This window comes from Argiope bruennichi, chromosome 4, assembly GCF_947563725.1.
Source record: "Argiope bruennichi chromosome 4, qqArgBrue1.1, whole genome shotgun sequence".
Taxonomy (NCBI): domain Eukaryota; kingdom Metazoa; phylum Arthropoda; class Arachnida; order Araneae; family Araneidae; genus Argiope; species Argiope bruennichi.
The window spans coordinates 113,468,196-113,493,201 of NC_079154.1; the positions used below are offsets into that span (position 1 = coordinate 113,468,196).

Genomic DNA, 25,006 nt, shown 5'->3' on the forward strand with positions numbered 1-25,006 from the left:
TAGCTTGATGACGTAAAGTTACTAAATTAAAATCTCTAAATAGCTTGTTCCGAAAGTGTTTCTTGAACTGGCTTTTGTCTTTTTGATTTAATCTTTGGATATAAACGTGTTAAAATTCAATTTGACTTTGATTTTTATATATACATTAGTGTAATACAAAAATTAGTGTAGTATTAAAAAAAAAGACTCGATTCCGAAATTTTAATGAATTTTCATATTTTAATTCGCTATAATTTCGATAAAAAAGCGTCTTTGAAACTACGTATATTTGTGACTATGAAAACTCAAAAACGGACTAAACAAGACGGATGAAATTTGGTGTTTTGTATGATGAGCAGAATTGTAGTTATTTATTCATTTGCAAATTGATTGTGAATGCCCTTATGTGAACGCGTTAACTCAAATAATGCAACGGAGAGTGGAATTTTATACTAGTACAAATATTATAAATCTAAATAAATTTTTAGACTTAATCGGCTAAGGGGGGAAAAGATACGACGGAGCTAATCCCAAAATCAGTTAAATTGTGGAAGTTAATGCAGAAATTGAAGAGTAGAAAAATACAGTTGCTGTGTTAAAGTACAATATAAGCTTCACCATAGTTTCTATTTCTATTAAAGAATAGACAAATATGCCTTTTTCTTGTTTAATCGATATTGTTTACCATACTTGCTGCTCCTTGTTTCCTATTTGTTATGTTAAATTCTAGACGAATGTGATTAAATATATGTACTTTCATCTCCTAAATTCTTGCACATAAAGCATTTAAGTACCAAAAAAACCAATATAAAGTTTCTTATTTCTTTGTCGTTATTATATTGTCGTGAACCTCATTTTATGCATTTTACATTATTTAATTAAATTCTGGCTTAAAGCAAGTTTTTGTTACAGCCGTCAAGGATTTCGAGAGCATGCATCTATGACAAATGAGTGGAGTTTATAATGCTCCGATATAAGTTTTTGATTGATGAAAAGAATATACGAACGTGTTTAAAAAGTGCCTGATCTTATCTTTTTACTGAAGAATGAATATGTATTGAACTTGTTTATTTAGTGTTTTTCGAAATCACTATCCTTTGCCCTTTTTTATTCTTGCCCTTTTTTATACAAAGATATTAATTTAAATTAAATCGCCTTCGTTGCTGTACTTCATCGGAACTTGAGAATGGTTCTTCTTTAAACAGATTCGTGATTCGAGTATTGCAGTAATGGTATTCAGGCATTGAAAATCCCATCTTGCTAATGATACCCATTTTTGTTTATGTCTAATTTTAGACATTTATGTAAAATTCCTTTAGAGTGTTTTGATGATCCGATTCTTTGAGCTTCTGCGCAACCATTAACTTTTACAGGTGAAAATGTAATCATGCGAAATATGCTTCACCGTGTTGAAGATCTGAAATTCCGATTTGATTCCGATGAGAAGACCGATTTGAAATTCCGAATCAAGTCCTCCAAATATATTGAGACCTTTATAACACGACAGATGTAACCATTTCTACATTTTCTGAAGATATATTATGTCAAATATAGATTTTCAAATCTTGTATGTTCCTTTTGTATTTTCAATAACCGATTACCTAACATTTTTCTAATTATTTTATTACAACATCACGAATGCTTTACGAATACAAGACAGCACAGAATTTAACATATGTCAACATTAAACTCGTAAAAGTAATAATTATAAGTCCATATTGCACTTTTTAAATCCGCCATTCACCGATTCTGCATTAATTCGGGCATGTTTTTATCTATACTGATAAAATGCACCACCGGATAAGGAAGATGCCTGCTAGGATTTTCCTTTCTAGGTCTTTTTTCACTTTCATGTTCTTGTCTATATTCTTGTCTCATACATTATATGTTGTTTGCCAAGCGATTTTGTAATTTTCAATAAATTTCCTGAGAGAATATTATAAATACAAACTGTGATAGTGTTACATTACGGTGGATTTTGAATCTGCGAATATACTGAACGCTTATGACTGCATGCCATTGGCATAATAATTGGCATTCATAAGAAAAATGGGAGAGAATGTCTCCAACCCATTCACCTGTTTCTTTCTTCTAGAAGCACTGCAACAAAAACATTCTTTTACAAGAAGTATTCTCACATTCTATACAAAAAATATAGATATAGATAGTATAGATAAAACTATACATGTTTATATTTTATGTGTATTCTTATATGGGTCGGAATAACAAATCAGAGCACTAAATATGAAATCTTATCTAAAACTCAGGAGGTATTAAAAATGTATATGTCAAAGGGTTCATGCAACAGCGTTACAATTACAAAATCATATATCATCTAGAAAGACAAGGTATATATATATTAATGAGTGCTATTTATTTTCCCTCGTTACATGCTTTTTGATATTTAGCCGATTTTGTAAGGGGGGTAGGAAATATTCCGAGAGGGATAAATAAAGTATTTGTATTTCCAATATGTTGCCACCAAGGATTCAGTGTGTATTTGGGGCTAGTAATTCATAGAAACAAAAAAATTATCTTTATATAGATTCTTTCAACGTTCATATAACTTCAAATGAAATATTGGTTGAAGAAATCAATTCAATTATTCCGGAAATGAGTCATGTCTTCTATTTCTCACGCACTTGTACACTTTTTTTTTTGTTTAATTAAAAGAAATGCTAATTTTTACAAAATTTCGTCACTAAAAAGTAATGTTTTCAGTCAAAAGAGTCATGAAAAATTGAACAGTTTCACTCTAGGAACATATTTCCTGAGATGCTTGAATGAAAAGTTCCGGCATGATTCCCTCTTTTAAAATAAATTGAAGGCTTTCAAAAAAAAAAGCTATTTGGAAAAGAATTTGTTTAATTTCTTTTAGAAGAGAAGTTACTTTTGCGGCTGGCTCTTCTTACCATACATTTTTCCTTACTTTAAGAGCAGATTATTTTTTACAATTTTTAAATCTAAAATTTTTGTGTGCTTTGTAATTTTATTTAAATATTAATGAGTTATTACATTATATATATTTGAGTGTATGATTTTTTTTGAGGATTTTTCAATAAGAACGATAAGAAGAAAACAAGCAATATTAACTTCTCAAATTTTCTGAAAAATTGTAACAGAACTCGTGGGAAAATAAGGTCTCAATATTCAAAGGATACTATCTATAAATAATGTTTTCCAATTTTACTTTAAAATATGTAAAATTCAATATACAATTATGACTTTAATTTAAATTTTTTTTGACCGAATTAAGCCCGATTTATAGAAGAGAAATAATGCAATTTATTGAAGTCACATTTGTTTTTTAGCAATCGTTAAAAGTATGCTTCCGAATGTGACGTTTTTGGAAATTACATTAGTTTGGTGTCCTAAAATTATTGTCATTAATATTTGTAACAATGTATTTTCAATTATAAATGTGTTTTTATATTATTACAAGCAAAATTATATATTAGATGCAAACAATATTATTGCAAGAGGATTTTATTATAAAATATTAATTAAAAAAAATCAACAGAGAATTGTGGATTCTTTTTTTATTCGGAGCTATGCAAGAAAAAAAAGTAAATTTATATAACTAGAAACCATTGCATCGCAACAAACTAAATGATTCATAGACTTTTATGTTAATGCTGTTATAACTGTTTTTTTGAATATCAACCATCGAAAATCAACTTTTCAACTCGCAAATATTTTTGCAAGATATGATCAAAGGAAAATGATTAAAATGAAAAAATGCGTTAAAATGATATTTAACATCAGGTACGTGTTCTCTCATCGACTTTTGAAGATATTTAAACCATATGACACGTTTTAGGCTTCATAGTTTAGTGAGCAAAAGCAAGTATGCGTTTTGTCATTTTCTTATTGAACGTCTGAGATTGAATGTAGTTGATGGCAAGACCACATACCAAGTTTCATTTATCTTGCTCAATCTGCGTGTTTGAGTTACGTTGAATTACACAAAAAGAGATGTCGATCCATTGGAGGCTTGGTCCAAAGTGTGACACAATTTCAAGTTAACATGTTTAAATGATTTATGGAAATGAAAAAAAACAACTTTAAAATGATATTTAACAAACAAAAAGACAAACGAATGGACAGTCTTTAATATTTCCCTCTAATATTTCATACAAGATTTGAAAACAATTTAAAATCGAAATACAAAAATTCTTACCGAATTAGTTCAAATAGCCGGTACAAATTTTTTTTTGTTTATAATTGTTTTAGCCATCATATTCCCAAACAATGAGATATAATTCCAAAAAAGTTTTTTTCGAACTCCGAACGGGTTAAAACAAAAAATTTCATCAGTCTCATGACCGAAATCTTTTTACTACTTTCTGCGTGTTTATATGTAAAAGTAAAAATCGAAAATGTATTTCAGGAGTCAAATTGAACCATCTAAAGAAAAGTTTCATTTCAAAAAGCCGCGTTTGAAACCTCTGTGGATGTATACCCACGATAATAAACTTCAGAAGGCATGCATTCACTGAAGAAAGCTACAGACCAGAGGGAATGCGGAGGGGGAGAGCATTGGATTTCTTCGAAAACGAACGACAGCAATATCCTGTTGAGTGCCAGGATGCGTGACATTCCTGACAGAGACGAAGAGGGATGGCAGAGGCTTCTGTGGCAGAATCAAACACAGGAGCCACCAGGCCATGTATCTTTGTGGTTCTCAAACTTATACCAACTGAAAATCCATTAGGGGAAAATAAGATAGCCTTAACCTGTTTTAAATGTTACACAAAGCAAAATTTAATAAATGAGAAGTTTAGTATCAATAGTATGCTATTTAACAGTGATTTCTAGTTTTCAGTTAAGTGTATTCAACATGAAATATGTTATTTAAATATTATATCTGATGTTAGGATTTCAGCGAAATACCAATGTTTTTACTTTGAGCTATAATATGGAATTAAGTTATAAGTTTCAAACTACTACTCTAAACCAGATTTAAAAATGAATTAATAAAATAAAATATTTTTACAAATTAGCTTATATTAATAAATTAAGAAGTAGAAAATCATTTTTATCAAAAATATGGATATCCGAATAAAATTGTAAAAATTTAAAAATAATTGGAATTTTATTCATGTTTATAAAACATTTTATCTTTTAATTAATATTAGGAAATTTTCTTTGGTATTCATTGTGGTTGATTTTTTATATCATCCTTATTCTTTTACGATTTTGTTTTGCCATTCTTACAAAAATATTTTCTACTTTTAAATGTACTAATAATAGCGATTAAAAAAAACTACTTTTTTTTATGTTTTCTATTTTTTAGTCTTCAATAAAATTAGTAATTCAATATCAAAAATATTACGAAATTTCGAAACCACTAACATGTTGATTTTTTTTTATTAAGTGACTAACAGTATGTGGAATTTAAAAAGTAATTTTTTTTGATAATCAGTATTTAATTTCTAAAAATCAAAATTGTGTATTGTCATTTGATTCAAATATCTTTTCAGGTTTCAGATTTGGAAGAAAATGAAAATTCGATTTGAAAATTCCATTTTTATATCATGAAATAAGCTAAATTTAATAAAAGTGTTCAAACATTATACTTAATATTTTTTAAAAAGAAGAATGTACATATATTACAATGCACGTGATAATTTTAAATATTTATGGGGATTGAGCATTAACATATTCGAATTTAATGCTTTCATTTGAATATCTAAAACGTTTCTAATAGTTCTTATTTAATTCTTAGTGGCATTACTATCGTATTATTTACTTTACTTTACTTTTAGGATATTTTATAAAAATCAAATAAAAAAAATACAAGAATGTCTGCCATCTGAAAGTAGAAAATCAAAGACAATTTTTATTTGGCATTCCTTCTTTTATTTCTACAATAAGTAATAACGGTGCCAAAAGGTATTCTAAAATTGAATATGGGTTAGTTTTGGAATCATTAATAGAAATTGTATCTTAAATGTGTATAATCTATCGTATCGAATTCGAGCAACTTCAATCCATATGCATTACATTACATTTAAGGTAATAATTAGTTTTAAAATTAAACTGCTCAAAGTTTTCTGTAATAGTTTACGAAAGCAGCACATATTTAAGAGTAATCAATAAATGTAACTGGTCATTTATTACTGTTCTTATTGTATCATTTTGTATTTCGTAGTAATCTAAAATGTAATAATAAAATTACTTTTCCTATATGAATTTAGTTGCAACTAAATTAACGAAGAAGTGAAATCGGATTTCATACAGTCACGGCGAAAATATGGGAAAGGATGACCTCTCCCCCCCCCCCCCCCTCAAAAAAAAGCAGAAGAATTTGGTGTTATCTGAACCGCAAAGGGTTCAATAATTACAACGAATGAACCGAATATGTATTTTACAAAATTTCATTATGCACAAGTAACAAAAATTTGCACGCAGCAAAACGAATGACATACAGCCTGAAACTGACAGTTGATAATCTTTGATTTATCAAAATAGGCTTCCCTAGACCACTTGCAGCATTTGCTCTTTCCAGAGTACAATTTATTGCACCTAATTTAAAACTTTCTTTATAGCTTTATCTCACTTAAGGTATTTTTAAGTACTTCTGTTATTTTATCGATACTGTTTCGCCCTCTTAACTTTTAGTGGTCCAGTTTTCTTAATTATAAGTCCGTGTGCTCCAACCACATTAACTCGAGTTAAACTTTCTAAATTCCGTAAGAACCGCTGAGGCAATTGCACTTCATATTCTTAAACAGTGTTCGAGTATCGTAAGCAGAAGTCAACAGGTAATCAAAGAAGTGCTAATTGTTTCTCCTCTTTCCAAAAGAAATGAACGGTGCTGCTATTACGTTTGCATAGAAACTTTATATAGTCTAGTTGTTGATTGTGAATTTCCAATTAGATATGAAACATTAGTGCCGAAATACCTCTTATCGGTGAATTCTGGTTATGAAATTTAAATTCTAGAATTTTATTCCAAACGTCTTTCAGAGCTTTTATACAACACTTAGCTTCACTTTGTTTATTGGTTTTAAGTTGTAGAAAGTAATTTTACATCCACATTACATACTATAGGTGCAAACTGTATTTTGTATATTACCGGTTGCAAAGGACATTACAATGGCAAATATGATTTTGTGCGACGAATGAAATGGCATATTTAATTTTTATTTAAAACTTACACATTGAGCTTTAAATTGTTGTCTTCTACATTACTAAACAGGAAATAAAGAAGAATCCTTTAAATTTACTTGGAAACCGTCATCGAAATACAACCACAAAAGTTCATTATGGACTGTGCAATTTTTTGCCTTAATTTTTTTCAAAAAGTGACAATATGCATTATTAAATGCTCACTGTAAACATTAACTAAAAAATTGAGTCGAATTTCCAAATTGTTATTTGGCAACATAAGGAAATTCCCAAATTTATATATTGGTGAATGTTATGTTACTTTTAGGAAGCGAAATGAATTTGTTTAATCATAAAAAAAGGCCATTTAAAAAATCTGCAATTTTATATTAAAATTCAGGCATAAAAATCATATCAACTATATCCAAATTCTTTCCGAAATCCATTAGGGGTGTTACAATTGCTTAGTGATAAAATCTGAATTTGTGGTCTGAACCCACCAAAGATATTAGTTTGGGGCATGCTACTTTTTTCATCGAAAGCTGAAGGTCATTATTGTGGTGTGGAAATTTGATGAGAGATGCAGATCATAGTGTAGTCCTTGTCTTTGGAATTCGATTGAAAGCGATGAAATCCATCTTAAAAGAGCCCTCGGTTTATATTAAAGTGAAGTTTTTTTTAAATTCTGATTTAACGAAACAACGCTTTCAATAGATATCAATCTGGCTAAAAAGAAACAATTAACTAAAGTCCGAAACGGAGCCTATGACAGCCGTGCAGGACCATGGAACAAAGTATTAGCATGTAGGGACCTCGACAATACGAACGTTTCTCAATTTTTGGTTTAACCTTCCTTATCTTGCGCCACCCTATGTGTGTATAGCCCTCCCCTCTCGGTGGCCTGTTGCCAGTTGACAGAATGTAGAAACACCACCTTCATTCGATCTAAATGTAAATTGCGCAATATACCCTTCTTTGCTTACATTATAAAGTATATCAATCGCCGACATTGAAACTAAATTGTTCAGACACGTACACGAAAGTACTGTAGAATCACTTTGGCAGCATTTGGTGAAATATGAGCTTACACCGTAAACGATTGCTTTGTGTTTCTCCCTTAAATGAAACAGCATTCAAGAGTAAGAGGTATTTCAAAAAGGATGTTTAGTGTTTGTTAAATAATCTCTTGTGGTTTATTAATGATGTCGTTTTCACCTATTTTATGAGATCGGCAATTCCTATTTGTCTTTTCAAATGGCTGCTATTTACGCTAATACACCTCCAAAGATAAATGTGGTCACCGATTCCGATTATAGCAGATAATCGGAATCGTTTTCCTCGTTTATCTTTGAAAATGTACAAAACAGACTAGATCATGCATGTGTAATTGCGACTTGCATTAAAAAATAATTTCTGTATGTTTTAATTGCTTAAGTCAAAAATGTGCTGAATACTCATAATGTTTGCAAATCCATGTTCATCTTTTAAAGATAGCCCATCTCTATAAAGGAAATCCCCATCGATTTATATATCCTTACATAACCCCTCCGCCCTACTAGAGATTGAACATTATGTACAGCCTGAGTTCTGAAAGTGTATTTTTTTCTTTCTTTTGCAGAATATTTTGGAGAAGTTTAATCCATGCGCCAGGCAGCTCATTTCTGCTGGAAAAGCTTATCTGAAAGCTCTTCATGGTGAGTGATGTAACACTTTATTCTCTTACTAAAAGTATTTGATGAATTATTGGATTAATTTATCTCCGTTTAAGTGCTCTTCGGTCCGGTGGAACATCTGTTTTAAGCTATAAATTAAATATTGCGCCCTTAACCGTTGCGCCAATGTATGTGGAATATAAATTATGCACATTTATCATTACTGTCCAAGATATTGAAAATTTTATATACATGTTTGGTTGGATTCATTTCTGTGAGTGTTTTACGGAATTCTCTTCGAACTGTCAAATCAGAAAATTGTATATTTATATCAAGTAGTGAAATTTACATTAATCCAGTCTCAGTCTGGGAGCTTGTTAAGAGGAGTTCTTGAAAGCACATAGGATAAAATTTAACACTTTGAGCCATTCCAGATGGTGCATCATTTTGATGTTTTTATTTGAGAGTTAAAAATGCCTACAGGGCGGTAAGTTGTGGATTGATATTTCGGTGTATTGATTATTTTAAAACAATTATATATATTTCTTTGAGCAGCTAACTCCCTTGCCTTATGTAAATAATTATGCAATGAATTGCATAATATGGAAAAATACCTTAAGAATACAAAATGAAGCGGTTAATCATTTTAAATCCAAGATATGTGGAAAAAAAGAGTGTTAGTGTTCAGTTTTTCATATGGGAAAATTTGGTTTTACATAGTCATGCTAATATGGGGAAGCGGCTATGAAGTCTATGAGGAGGAGGGAATAAAACGTTGATTTTAGAATTTTTCTATTTGTTCACATATAAGTTTGTAATAACGATTTTTTAAAAATTTTATATTAAGAAGATACTAATAATTTTAAAAAATGCTCTCGATGCTATATGTTTGAATATGATTACCCTAATTTATGTGTAAAAATATTAGTTCTACAGAGATAATGGTTTCGAAACTTTTTGTAATCATTTATACCTTAATTAGTCTTCTTATTTTGATGCTCTCTAAAGTTTTATGTTGGATGGATGTTAAATTGACACGTCTCCGTATAGGACACACTCGTTTCACCCACAGACATTTAATATTTGGCGAAAATGCGCCTACATGCAACAGATGCCGAGTAAATTTTACTATTCACCATATTTTAATTGACTGTCCTGTTTTCAGTTCTTATCGTGTTCGTTTTTTTACCTCGTCTTCCTTGACTTTACAAGACTTGGTGGGTGAAATGCACCACCCAAATATTTTTAAATTCTTAAGAGCGATTGGTCTTTATACTTGCATTTAGCATTTTTCTTTTTTCCTATTTCGTATTTAAATATTTGGTTTCCACTTTGCATTAGTTTTTTTAAATTTGGAGGAATCATAAATTGTTCGTTAAAACTATCTTTTATTTTCAAATTATAGATTTTTATTATCATATTTTAGGCTATTTTATATTCATATGTGAACTTCATAAAAAATAAATGTGCTTTTAAACCTATTCTAATGTTACCATATGATTGGCGCAGTATGGCCAAGTGTGGCTCTTGCGCCAATAAACCATACAAAACCAACCTCTAAAGTTTTATCCTATCCCCTTCCCCCAATCATACATCTGCGCAAAAGTTTTAATTCATAACATTAAAGGCTTAGTTTAAGAATAAAACGTCTTGACTAAACATTTGAGGGTTTTTTTCTTTTTTCTTTTACTTATTATTCCATTTTTGACAAAATGTTGTTCAACGTCAAAACAAATGAAAAAAAAAAGTTGAAATAATTTGAATTAATTTATGATTCAAGCTCGCAGTTATTCTTCATGATAATCAAATATCATGCTTGCGCGTAACTGTGTTTATCCACTCGCGTCGACGTGCCACGAGAGGCTTTTACCACAAAATCACCAACGACGTGCTACACACGTCTGTCGGCAATCGTCACAGAAGTATAGTTCAGCAACGAATTGTAAAACCCTCCGCGTTTTTGCGCATGCTTAGAATGGGTTTAATTCTTCAAAATAGGGGTGAAAGGAAAGATGAAAGGAGATGTTTTTGCGCATGCTTAGAATGGGTTTAATTCTTCAAAATAGGGGTGAAAGGAAAGATGAAAGGAGATGTTTTTGCGCATGCTTAGAATGGGTTTAATTCTTCAAAATAGGGGTGAAAGGAAAGATGAAAGGAGATGTTTACATTTACTAGCATCTAATAGGTGAAACCTAAGGTAAAAGTTGAATACCGGAAATGCACTCATCATTCCGCGTCTCACCCATTAATGAGATGGAGTCGTCGAAGTGCGGTCTTCTCAGAATCAGTTGACGAATTATAAGAAGGATGTTCGAGACCCATCGACTGAGATTATTTGCTAGAATACAATTTAAGGATAAGAATCTTAGGTCGAAAATGAATGCATTTAGATGATGATTTTCCGATTTCTTTAAAGTATCGGTTTCTTTGTGTGGCGTTGCTGCCAGTTACAATGGACTATTTTGACACTCGCACCTGTGAATTTCTTGCCACCACAAGTGGCTAAAATTTGGCAATCTTCTGGATAACTGTAAGAGGAAAAAAAGAGGCAGGAAGATCAATGGTGACTAGTAAAATTATGGCTTTTGCAAAGGTTTGGATAATCTTAGATAATAATATGATGGATGGTAGAAGAGACTATAGACACTTGTGTCTGACTGAATGATAGTGTGGTGAAAGCTTATTAGCCAGTTAACAGCTACGCTGCACGGGCAATTGCTTTTGTATTGTGGTCATGTTACTCGGCTGCGAACCACAAGGTCCCAGATTCTATCCTCTCTCAATTCAATCCGCCACAATAGTTATCAACAGGTAATTGCGTCTCTATCTACATCCTTTTATTCATTTTGCAAATTTTATGTCGGACTAGCACAGCTTCCCTTTTTTAATTTTTTAAAATTTTCTTACGATTTACGTTTTTCCATTTTTAAAAAGATTCACTTTCGCATATCATTAATTGATTCGCCAGTTGATCCCAGAGTATGTAACCACGTTTTCGGGACCTCTGTCCTAAAGTAATCGGATATTCTGGTTAAATCAAAGACTGCCTTCATTTTTAACTCATTATACCGGATTGCCAAAGTGTTTAGCATTTCTATTCAATGTCTTGGATTTTGCCTCTTTATGCAAAGCAATAAAAAGTTCGCATTTAAGAAGAAAAAAAAACTAGATTGACTAGAAACTAGACATTATGAAAGACAGCTTTCTAAGAATTTAATGAATACAAATACTTCATTTAATTCAGAGAAAAAATATTTTTTTCTCTTCCAACATTCTGAGTTTATTTACAATTATTGTAATTTATAAATCGAATTATTTGTGGCCTTACTTTATATCTCTCAAGTTTGGGAACAAAATGGCAAATATATTTATGCATGAAGAAATATTTTAAATTTCTTATCTGCTGTATTATAGTGTGATGGAATGTATTTCTCAATCCATTCTTCTTAAAGATGATAAAATTTATAATAAAATAGACTGCAGGCCTTATTAATAATAAATGCATTACTTCGTTGAAATGTAATCTAGTTCCGAATTATAATAAGCTAGTATAAAGCATTGGTTCGACATAAAATTCTTTGAATAATGATGACCATTTGTTTTTCTTTAGATCTTCGCAATCTTTTTGAAAATCTGCTCACAACACTAACTGAATTATACTGATTATTGATTAAATAATAATTTAAATCAGAAACTGATTCTTTTGAAGTGGTTCAATATTGAATGAAGATTTTTGAATATCAATTGAAATGACATCTCTTGTTTATTTTTATGGTTGTAAGCTTGTTTTGAAATATTTGCGTACGTTCCTTTAATATAATTTCAATACTTTAAATAACCATATGTAATTACAGTATTAATTTATTATTACATAACCGATTCGTTTTTTTATTTCACTGCAAGTTCAATTCAACCTATTTTCAATTTAAGTATAGTTGAGTTTGCATCGTCCAACAAATATAGGAATCATTCACCAGTCCATGGGATCAAAAGTGATGAAATACAGTGCTCGGATATTCAACTGGTTGTATAGGAATGCAGCGGCAGTTAATTGACCACTCCATGTAATGGAATGGCAGGCGGTACTCGAGAAGGGTTCTCCGGGGGACAGTTTTTGAGAGCACTACCCTCTGGAGGGAGATAAAGAGCATTTTATTAACAGATTGCTCCCTAATGACTGCGAGGGGCCGCGGCCTGCTTCTTGAATTCGCCAACCAACTGCTGCGATGAAAGTTTGATGGCGAACGGCTTGATTGAGGCAAATCTGTCAAAAGCCCCCGCTCTTCTGTTATGCGCAGATTGAATTCCGATAGCAGTATTGTATATTGGTGTTAAGCCTATGTAGTTAGTGTGAGTGGATACTCAACAGTAAGGTTTCAGGTAGTAGCTTGTGATAAAGTTCGATTAAGTAACTAACTCTTCATCACTTGACACTCAATTTCTCAGAACCGTCGAATGAAAAGACAAATAAAATGAAAATACTCACTATAGAAGTTAACAATAAAAAAAAAATAGCAAATTCGACTGGAGTAGCATTCCTGCTATTTTGAATTACAATGAAAATGAATGTTTTTGTGCTCACATTAATGAATGTGTTAAATGTCGAAGCCAATACAAATGTGCTTTTTTATGTATATCTTTTTATAGGAAATCTCGCATTTATGACTGAAATTTTATTTTTACGATTTTGGTTTCGATTTGTTAACTGAAAAGAATGAAACCAACCATTTTAGATTTGTTGATTTATTATTTTTTAAATTTTTACCTTTTTTTAAATGTATTGGCAACTCACGTTTCCAAACTTTCATTTATATTCTTTTGGATTAATCTTTTTCGACAAAGTTATTGGTCAATTTGTTTTTGTTCGATATCGGTTAGTCAGTTTGTTTTTGCTTGATATAGGTTACATGGATTAACAAATTTAGCTAAATGGTGGTCTTACTGGAAGGAATGATTTCTTTTGGAATTATTTCGACAATTTTTTCTCAGTTGTTTAAAAAATAATTATGAAATGATTGTCATTAAAAACAGAATTTAAAATTTTGAAAAGGATGTCTATTTATGTTTAATTTCCTGATAGCTTCTGGTTAATAGTTTCTTTCTCATATTCATTAAAAAATGTACTTAAAATGGAATATTGTAGACTATTTGAATATTAAAACTTTCCGAAAGTCATGTCATTAATTAGTTTACTAATTTTCTTAATTGAATTTCAAACCAAAAAAAAGGTCTTCCGAATGCGAAAGATGTTTAATTTTAGTTTAATATCATCTTTTAATGTTGTTATTTAAGAAACAAAATAATTTATCATTTTGATCCTCTAACGATACATTTTAGTTATAAAGGACTCTAAAATATCGTGCTTTGTTTCTTAAAATAATTGAATCAAATCAAATAAAGAATGCTCACAGCTCTTTGCCTTTCACAGAGAGCTTCGTTTTGACTATTTCGTTTTCAGTACTTCACAGCTCTTTTCCAATATTATTAATATTTTAGTATCAATGAATTTATCTGATTGGCAGTTTTTGTTAGATCTCTGTTCTCCAGTCTTTCATAAGATTTTCTTCTTTTGTTTAAAGTATTTATGTTTTAGTATTTAAGTTTTATGTTTTAGTTCTATGTTTAGTATTTACGATTTAGACTTCAGTATACTTGAGAACAGAGCTACTGTGGCTCATTCGATTTACTTTGACATTCATTAATTTTAACAGTTTGGATGCTATTCATATTTAAAATTGAATTCGATCAAAGATACGGGTTTGAGACTCGTGACACAATGAAACTGAAGAAACGTCGTGTAAGTGGGTCTGGTGCACATTGAAACTATCAGGGTCAAACGCCTCTTGCTGGTGTTGTGTAGTAATTTGGAGAGGGGGCTGCCGGCTGAGGTGTCGTCCTCACCAACCTCAAAATGACGAGGCCCATTCGAAAATAGTCATAGTATTGCTTTAAAACGGGACGTTGATATAACTGAACTCTGTGAAAAATAAACATTATCGTTTTTCTCTCTCCTGGATTGATGAAATGCACTACTTATTTCAAAAGAACAGACTGGTCGTGAAATTAAAAGCAAATAAAAAATATAAAAGACTTGGAAAAGTTATCGTCATTTCGAAATGGAATAAAGCACCGAAATACAATTATCTAGCTTTATTTTACCAATCATTATAGTGGAAAATGTAAATGTTAATTTAATCGACTCGGAGTTTCAAGAAAGTGTTGAAGTCACTTGAGATTATTTTTCAAAAGTTTTAAAGGCGATAAAAAGCTTTCAGTATATAGATATATTCACTGGTGTGTATTCATAACCAGAAAACGAAATCATTCGTACTAGACTTAATAATAAATAACAAAAATTAATAAGAAATACTTAGGTTTCCTTTTAGATGCGTGAAATGTAAAGCCCAATATTTATTAGAAATTCACGCATCAATTGTAAATGCGCCCGCGATCGCTAAGAAAACGTTTTTAAAATGATAATAAAAGCCTCACGCGAATCTTAAATATTGACTTATAACTAAAAAGTAATCAAATAACGTTTCGCAGCCCCCGTGCTTAGAATCAATAACACTGAGCTCCATCAAAACGACTTTTGAAGATATTAAAATAAAAACTCGGCGAGTTCAGAGAAAAGCATGGCGAAATTAATTTCGTTGAACTGTTCAAACCAAATCCAATAACTCTTGATGTCATTACCGCGTAATTCGCTTAAGAAAACTCCCTTTGAAAACAAGCAAATCAAATTAATTTTATTTTCCAAAGCTTCCCGCTTCCTTTTAAACAATGATAATAATAATAAGAAAACGCGACTGACTTCAAGAGAGAGTGTTTTTTAAAATCTCCATTGATTTTCCGCGGCGATTTATCCTCAGCAACGTCTTAGCACTACAACTGAGTCAGCGTGTTTAATATCTGTCCCGGAAAAAGAAAAAAAAAATCGTCGAGTAGGCCCCTCTCTGTAGGATGGGGGTGGTGAGCGCAAATACAAGATTACCCAGAGTGATAAAAGCGGCGGGGAAGGAGGCTATCAGACGGAAACTATGTCTTTTTGGAAGAGGAGGGGTGGGCATGGTGGTTGTTGCTTCGCATTGTCATCACTTTGCGCTTGAAGACATTTCACGAATGCCTATGACTAAGCTTCCAGCGAGTCATGTAGGAATCAGAAATGTATTTGCAGACATTGTATTTTGAACATAATGCGAATGATGATTTTATGTGGGTTTGCTTGAGTCGGTTTCCCCTCAAGAAATAACAAGTATATCACAATTTCTAGTGATTTATATATTTATTGTGTCAATATTATGAAACAGAAAAATCAGGAGCTTTGTTTGTTTAGCACAAGAATTCACACGGAAATAGTCACAAAGCTAGCGAAAGTGCTCTTCTGAGAACTTTCTTACATATTCTTTGATTAAGGTGTTAAGCTCCTCGCTATTCCCTTTTAAAATTCTTTGACATAAACTGTAAATACTATGAATGCTCAGATACTTATTTACAGACTTCTGCTCATGAGTTGTATGTTTCGTAATATTTAAAGAAGGTTGATATTAACGTATTGTTAATGCCATGCCATTGACGAGCAATTATTACAGCCAGCGGGAATGGTCTCACAAGACTTTTTTGCATACTCTTTTACCATTTCTATTGCCGTGGGAAGTATGCTTCCCATCAATTTATCAATCTTTGTATGAAATTATGTAGGTTGGCATAAGTTCTGACACATTTTTTTAGAAAGACAGAAACTTAGATGCTTCACTTCTTTATCTCAGACAAAATGATGTGTCTTGATTTGTTACTTAATTATTAATGAACCAAATTAATTAATTAATGAATCAAATTTATCTCATAAGTTAAATAAATTGCTTTTCTTATTCTAATTTCAAACCTAAAAATATTTTAACATAATATGACTAGAAAAAAATTGCCCTTTAAAGGGTTAACTGTCATGCCATAGAATGCCTTACATGGCATTGGCGTACAATGGTTACGGAATATTAATTTTTGGCTTGAATTTAATATTTATACTGAATCTATCATGCGATCTTTGGTGAGTTTTTGGCGATTATCGGTAGTTTTATTATTGAAATACCTGCATAGGAAACGAAAAATAAACAACAAATGCTATTTATTATTATTATTATTATTATTATTATTATTTTGGTTTGCAGAGGATGTGAAACGGTGACTTTCTATCATTTTTTTTTTTTTGTAAATCAATTACGGTTTAAAAAAACAAAGGAAAAATGAATTTGTGTAAGGTCGGGTGCAATTATGAAAGAAGATTTCAGATTGTAGCGGAAATAAGTCGTATAATTGACGATTCAAACTTGAATAAGCAATTATATGCAGATGATTCGAAATGTAATGATCCATTTTGGAACCGGGGAAGGGATCTCCCCAGAACTTTCAAGCACACTCTCTAATAAAGGTGTTATCCCAGAGAGCGCCTTGCGTGGAACTGGCGTATAACAGTGACGCAATATTAACCTTTGGCGCGAATTTAGAGTTTTTTTCTGAATCTCTTGTGTTATCTTTGGAGAGTTATTTGGCGATTAATCCCTGACATACCTTAATAGTATCCAAAAATCAATACCTTAATAGTATCCAAAAATCGATACCTTAATAGTATCCAAAAATAGGATTTGCCTTTTAGACACGTTTTTCTGGTTCGATTGAAACAAAAATTTGACACAGAACTGCAAGTACAGTCACAAAATTCCACGCTAAATTTGATAAGATTAAGTCATTGTGTTTTTGAATTATCGCGTTTACATGTTTCTGAAATGTTTCATGTTCGCGTTCACATGACCGACAGACGGTCAAACGCGCAGTTGGATTTGGCTCAGATTTGACAGATGTCTACACTATAGATGTTAAATTTGTGTATTGGATTTATCTATCTAGTTGGCTTCATTTTGTCTCCTATCTGTCTTCTTTTTAAAGTATATTCGAACAGCCGGACAGACAGACTTCTATCAAATTTTGAACAAAATTTGCTCAGAGGAAATCTACAATTTTGGTATAAAGACCGCAAAAAAAAATCTCACTCGTCTAAGTCGAAGCATTTTAGAGTTACCTTTGTCACAGACAGACGGACGGACATTCTCAAAGTCTTGATTTCGAATTTTTTGACGATTACTATACTTTCTCTGTCATACATGTACGAGAAAAAAAAATATTAGGTGCTATCTTTGGAAATTTTTTGGCGGTTAATCCAAATATGTATTACACCTTCCCCTCCCCCTCTAAATCCAAATGTGACACATAATTACAATTGTGTCACATTTGGATTCATTTTTATTTGGATTTTATTTTTTTATCTATTTCTTAACGAGAGACACGATCACGATCCAAATCATGAGATCACTAACCAAATTTCATTTATTTAAATCACTGCGTTTTTTTAATTTACATGCGTGATCACAAATTTTTAATTTACATGCGAAAAAAAAACTGCAACATTCCAATTGATTTATGATTAAAAATCTTAATTAAAATTTTGAAAAATGTTTAGAGTTAAATGTCTATTCATAAAATTACTCCGTGTCTGATTTGGTAGCATTACGTCAGCCACTGAATCTGTCATGTTCAATGATTCGAGCGATTGGTGGGTGGAAAACTTTGACGACACCTTTTCAATTTTTTTCTTTTTTTCTAATAGTTCTTATTTAGTACAGTGAAGAAAACCTTGGCTTGAGAAATCTCATGCAGATTTGACTAATTATTTTAAATACATTTTTTTTATTTCGTCATTAATTAATGCTTTCTTCCTTTTGAGCGAAAAAATTAAATAGTAGAAATAGCAGACATGAGATCCAATTTAATTCTGTTAAACTAGATTTAAAATTTAGAATTCTTTCAAAGAAATATTCAAATAACAAAAGTAGTCCCCCCTCCGTTTTTTTAAAAAAAGAAATTGATTCATTTGGGAAGGAGGGGGGGGGAGTGCAGTCTTCCGCTTCTTTTGTCAGAATCTCACCTAAGTGGCATTCATCGAGAAAGAATGAATGAAAAGCTGCACTCAAAGAATCTACGTGCAGCTTGGAAAAGATTAAATGGCTTTGGATTTTCAGATTCATTCATGCATGACATAATTTAACAGGAATGTGTAGATTCATGGAATCTGCAAATACCACCAATTTCTCGAAGAACCTTTCGAACCGTTTGCGACATGGGGGGGTCCTCGGAATTTCAGCGTCGAAGATAAGAAGTCTCTACATTATTCATTCATTTTGTATGTGTGTGTGTGTTAAATATTTTATTTGAAAGAGAACAAGAGCGAAACACCCTAGACAATTATTGTATCGAATTCATGAAAATTATCAGAAATTTTTTTCTGAGTGTATAAATAAATCATTCTGCTAAATTTCTTTGTGATGTCTTTGCTCATACTATTAACAATATCTTTAGTTAAATTGATTGGCTTATTTCTTTAATTGTTATAAAAAGAGGAAGTGCTGTAAACCAAAGAAAAAATCTAACTTGTGATTTGATTAGTCTGTATGTTTTATACATTTCTAAATCCAAAAAAAACCCTTTTCTACGTTTTTTGTATTTTTTAACACAATTATTGAAAAATAGAACATGTAAATTGATTAAAATTGTGTGCGTGGGGTTTGTATATGGGTATTACGTCAAAATTGACGATCACATAAATTTTGAACCACATCAAAAGATTGACGTCTCTTAATAAATACTCCATCAAACCATTATGAAATTTGATCTTGTCATTTCAATAGACATCCGACTTTGAGTCAACCCTTTGACGTAAGTCAAAGCTTGACTATCTGTCTATTTTTGTTTAAGTTAACACTGTAACTCAAAAATGCAAAGAGGTTCTTAAATAGCATTTAGACTTTAATTCTGAAACTAAACTTTTCCTTCATTTCGAAGCCAGTTGATCAATGGAAAACAATCTAAAAAAAAACACTGTATTCTCTTCGCTGTTTATTAAGAAGCTTCTTTTTATGTACAGCCGACTACCCTGCTACCACTAAACGAAACATTATCGACAGGATTTGTTGTAGCCAACTGTTGTCTCTAGCATAACACAACACGTCCATAACATAGCCGATTCACCGAATTGTCATCCTCTTCGAGGCGGTTGCCCCCGAGTTACTAAGTGGCCAATCTCTGTTCTCTCTTTACTAAAGAGCTAAATGCAATAGTATTTGTGTAAGAAAAAGTCAACTGGAAAACGTTCCGTTTGTTGTATAAGATATCTTTCACTTTGATTTACTATAATAAATACATTAATGCCAAGGAAATTAATTTAATTACCATTTCGAAGATATCTATCTTGTCATGAACTTTTCTCATTTTGAACCATAGTGTGATGATAAGCATGACATCTGGATTGGCATCTATTCAAAATTGCCTTGTCATTTGAAAGACATTAGACGGAATTGATGTACACCAGATCTGGAATCTACAACTATCCAATCTCTAAGCCGAGATTTTGCTGTAAGGCATAAAGTTGAAGTTTTGTTGGAAAATACTGTATAGCTCGCAGATAGAAGACTCCAGGTTCGATTCTGCTGTTTGTAATTCATATATTCTTTTCATCAGTATATCAGGAAACATAAAGTTAATATTTTCATTGTATTAATTGAAAATTTTATTACTTATCTTAAATTACTCGAACAACCTCACTTGATTAGCTCAAAAGAACCCAGTGATTTTTATTTCTCTTGCTTAGTAGACATGGTAATGCTGCAGGAGCACTAAATCTAGGCTAATTCGGAATAATGCTTTCCTTTCCTGCTGATAAAACCATGTTTGTTTCTTATGAGTATCTTGCTTACATGCGGAATACCCAACATTCAATTATCTCATCAACCAGGCCACGTTAACACGCCCCTCCCAGCTCCTGTCCGCCCCTGGGTGCTTAATGGATTTTGCTGTTCGGTAATGGAATCCTTCGCCAAACACGCCAGAGGTTTGTTAAATTGCTTTAACGGTGGGGAGAGAAGGGCATCTCTGGGATATGGAAGAAAAACCTAATGTTGCCTCTGCTAAGTATCTACAGAAATATATGATGCGGATGTTCAAGCGATTGTAGTGCCTGTAGATTACTACTGGGAAATCAACTTTCAGGTGCAATTATATGTATATCTTCAGTTTTATCTTGCTTTTGTGCTGATAAGGAAAACCTAATTCTTGTAAAAGTACGGGCTGTGTGCATATGTATTAACATTTGTTATATAGGGCTGTTTTTAATGTTTTTTTAATAATGCAAAAAGAAAGTTCTATAATTGTGAAATATTCCACACTGAGCCTTTTGCGTTTGGATAGGCGGCAGCGCTTGAACTCATAGCTCTCAATCTTCGGGTATGACGGTTGGACGGGAGGAAAACGGCTTAAAAACAATATTATTTAGCATTTTGTGTTGATAATGATAATATATAGTAAGATTGAAGCTTAGTAAAAAATATAAAAACAACCAGCTGGAGTGATTTTTCCAAAACTTTTTCATATACTCTCTTTAATAAGTTATCCAAGAGAAAGCCTTGCTTGACATTGGCGTACAATAGTTACGAAATATTACTCTTTGGCGTGATTTTAGTATTTTTACTGATTCTATCGTGTAATTCTTGGCGAGTTTTTTGGCGATTAATTCTTACCATGCGGTTAATAGTGCCCGAAAAAATACATGTGTTTTAGATGATTTTTTTTCCAACAGATTGAAACCAAGATTTGGCACAAACTACAACTGTTATCGTAAAATTACACACCAAATTAGATATATTTAAGTTAATGCGTTTTTGAGTTAAAGCGTTTACATGTTTCTGAAAGTACAGACCAACAAGCGTCAAGCCCTCGTTGGATGTATTATAGATTTCAAATTTGTACCGAGATATATCCATGTAGCTCTCTTCATTTTGTAATTTTCGTGTTAACTTATATTCGAACAACCGGACAGTCAAACTTCCTCTGAATGAATTTTGTTCAAAATATGATAAAAATATATACATTTGACATAAAAACCATATAACAGATTTCAAACTTCTAGCTTAAAGCTTTTTTTTTTAGTTTTCTTTGTCACAGACAGACGGAGAGACAGATAAACATAATGCCAAAAATATGTTTTCCAACCGGAAAGATTTCTAAAATGCGGAGATTCGTCAAAATTTCAAATTCGAATTTTTCGACAATTTAAACGTCAATGTGAAAAGGATAAAGTAAAAAAGAAAAAGAAAATGAGAGAAGAGTGAATTTTAGTCAGTGGAATTTATCGGAAAATAACGAGTTACAGAGTCAAGTTGTTGATGGCCTATTCGTAGATGAATTGTAGGGATCTTCTGATGTTCTTGGAGTGTTTGGGATCGTAGTTCACAATTTCTTTAACCCTTTATTTACTGATGGTACTTAAAAGTACCATTTAAATCCGACTAAAAAATATGACTTCATAATATGACTTTTTTCTGATGGAGAATATAAGACAGATAGCAAGCAGTTAATATAAGCTAAAGGTAGGAATTAAAAATATTCAGTTTTTAATTAAATTAATAAAGATATGTCGATTAATTTAAAAAATTCTTGGATTCCCTTGGATTATTCTACAAGGAAACATAACTAGTGGTGCAAAAATAAAGTAGAAAAATTGATCTTAAATAAAGTTGAAAAATAATTCGGTAAATAAAGGGCAACATAATCGCATTTTTCTAATTTGTAGAAAAATCAGGTGAGCAGCATCTTATGGAAATTATTGAATTGTGTAGAGAGTTAGAGTTCACGAGCAATATCTCAAAATGCGAAACCGAGATATATGATTGAATTTGGGTACATATTTATGAGTATATTATCCAAACCGTAAGTTTAAATTAAATTTTGAATCAAATCTGTAATACGCATGCGTGTGAACACAATAACTGTAAAAAGCAACATCGTAGAAGGCTGAAATTTACCGTGAGGCCATTATGTCCAAATTATAGATGTTTCAAATTTGAAACAAAATAATTCTTTGAAAAAAATTGTTTTTTTTTCAGTACAATATTACTTTAATTATCTTACGAAAATAAGTAAAGCTCCGCTTAATTTACAAATTTGATTTTAGCATTTTTGGTAATAAAATAATATATGGTGTAAGATGCTCCTAATTCTTTTAGTTGTGTTTTGACGATTACTAAGATATGTATGAACCTCAGAATTTTTCAATCTAAATAATTGGGATTTAATTTATGTAATTATATAAAATTATCCTTGAAAGTGACACAGATGCTCAGCTGATCCACAGAGGGTTTGATTTTGAATGTTTGATAACATAACTTGAGGATGTTTTTTTTTTTTTTTTCAGTGGTTAGTAATTTTCAGAAAAATTAACTAAAAACTTCTAACAAACCAATATAACTAAAAAGTTCGTTCTTATTTTTCTATCATAAATCCTTCAACCCTCTGAAATGTCACTCATTCGAGGGAATTTGTTTGACAGAAAAATAATGCAGGAAATATCGTCATAATTGATGAAATTTCGAAAAATTGTACTAATTTTAAACCCTTTGAGAAAGGGAAGTTTTTCTGACGTAAGCAAGAAGCTTGTACTTAAAACGAAATCTCTGTCAATGCTATCCGAATTTTTAAACCAGAGATAACTGACAAGAGGACATATCATTGTTTGATGATTATGAGCAGCTAAATAAATTCTGAATTAAAATACAATATGAAAAGCAAAACCACTGCAGGCAAAAGATCTGATTATGTATTCTTTGTCTTCTCCGCACAAAAAGAAATGTAAGAAGCTTTTGGACGTAATTCCCACTCAGAGATACATATTTTGAATACAGCTGTTTTCATCTGGTATTATTTCTTAAATTCACTTAATGATTTTTATGCAATCTTTTGAGAACGGATTAGTCAGTTTTTCCTTGGGAAGCTGCAGGCTTGAGAATATTTTCAGAAGTGAATTTGAAATCTATAATTGGAGACTCAGAGAGCAAACATTAATTGTTATTAAAGCAAAACTCCTTATTGAAAAATATGTAATGCGCCGAATATTAGCATTAAATATTACGCTTTTGTGTTCAAATTTAATAGTTGATTTCAGTCAATTTTAATAGTTTTCTAATACAGTCTTATAATCTTATTATGGCACTGAAAATAGCTTGACTGGATAGACTTTAAGTATAGCCAGGTAAGATTCATCACGTTGAAATAAACTTTGAGAATAAACTAAATACTATTAATATAGACTTAAAATACATGGAAAAACAAAAGGAAATTTAAAAATTACAGAAGTAATGTGTTTTGTGAGATGTCTTGATATAAATCTATATATGGGAAAAAGCAAATTATCATCATAACTAAGAAATAGGGATTGCAATACCGGACCAAAATTTCAATACCGGTATTCGGTATTTTAAAATCTTAATACCGGGATACCGGTTTTAATACCGATATTAGAAATTTTAGAAAAAGAAAGAAAACACAGGTGTTTCTTTGTTTTATTTGCCAGTTTTGTTAGAGAGTGTAAATATCCCAAAAAATAATTTGTAACTTATAAATTATAACAGTATATAATCATAAAAAAGTAAAGGAACATCTTATTTATTTAAATCACAAAAAAAGTGCAAATATTACTATTCAGTCTGTGGTACTATTACAAATTTTTGAAATGGGATCTTAAAAAAACATAATGTATCAATTGTACTGTCATTAAGCCTGAAAGTAATTTTGTGTAAAAATGACCAGCTGTCGAAAACGCTCTTTTGGCATCTACGCTAGTTGGTGGTACTGTTAGCAATGCGCGATATACTTTTTCCAAGTATTTACCTCTAAATCCCTCATCTTCAAATAAATCGATTTCTCGTCGGATGGTTTTGGATATAGCTGATTTCTGTATTGTATTTTGGTTCTTTGAAATTTTTTTAAATTTTTATTTATCGCTAATTCTAATTTTTGTTCAAGAGACAATTCCTTTTCACTATTGACAGTAGTGACATCATAATCTTCGATTTGCACCAATCAACTTTCCAACTTTTTTCATAATTGTTGCTCCATCAGTCGTTATGGATACAATATTTTCTTTCAGGGCTAATCCATGTTTCGCTCATTTAGATTTAAGCAATTAATTAAGCCATTAATTAGCTAATTATTTTCGCCCGTTAGGGAGACATAAAAGCAAAAACGTACACTATTTTGCTATGTTCGCGATCCCTGAATATATAGTGGAGACCATTTTAAAAATTTCTAGTAAATACCGAAAAACCGGTATTTAAACTTGTGAATACCGGTATTACAAAACTGTACAAATGGCTCAAAATACC

At 31.3% G+C, this 25,006-nt stretch overlaps 1 protein-coding gene across 1 annotated transcript in view; it reads left to right on the forward strand.

The window, feature by feature from the left end:
- Positions 1 to 25,006, forward strand: part of LOC129966697 (brain-specific angiogenesis inhibitor 1-associated protein 2-like) — a 163,813-nt gene that overhangs the window by 24,310 nt on the left and 114,497 nt on the right. Inside the window, exon 2 of the mRNA XM_056081216.1 lies at positions 8,711 to 8,786. Coding sequence (XP_055937191.1) covers positions 8,711 to 8,786 — 76 coding nt within the window. The remainder of the gene's footprint in view (positions 1 to 8,710; positions 8,787 to 25,006) is intronic.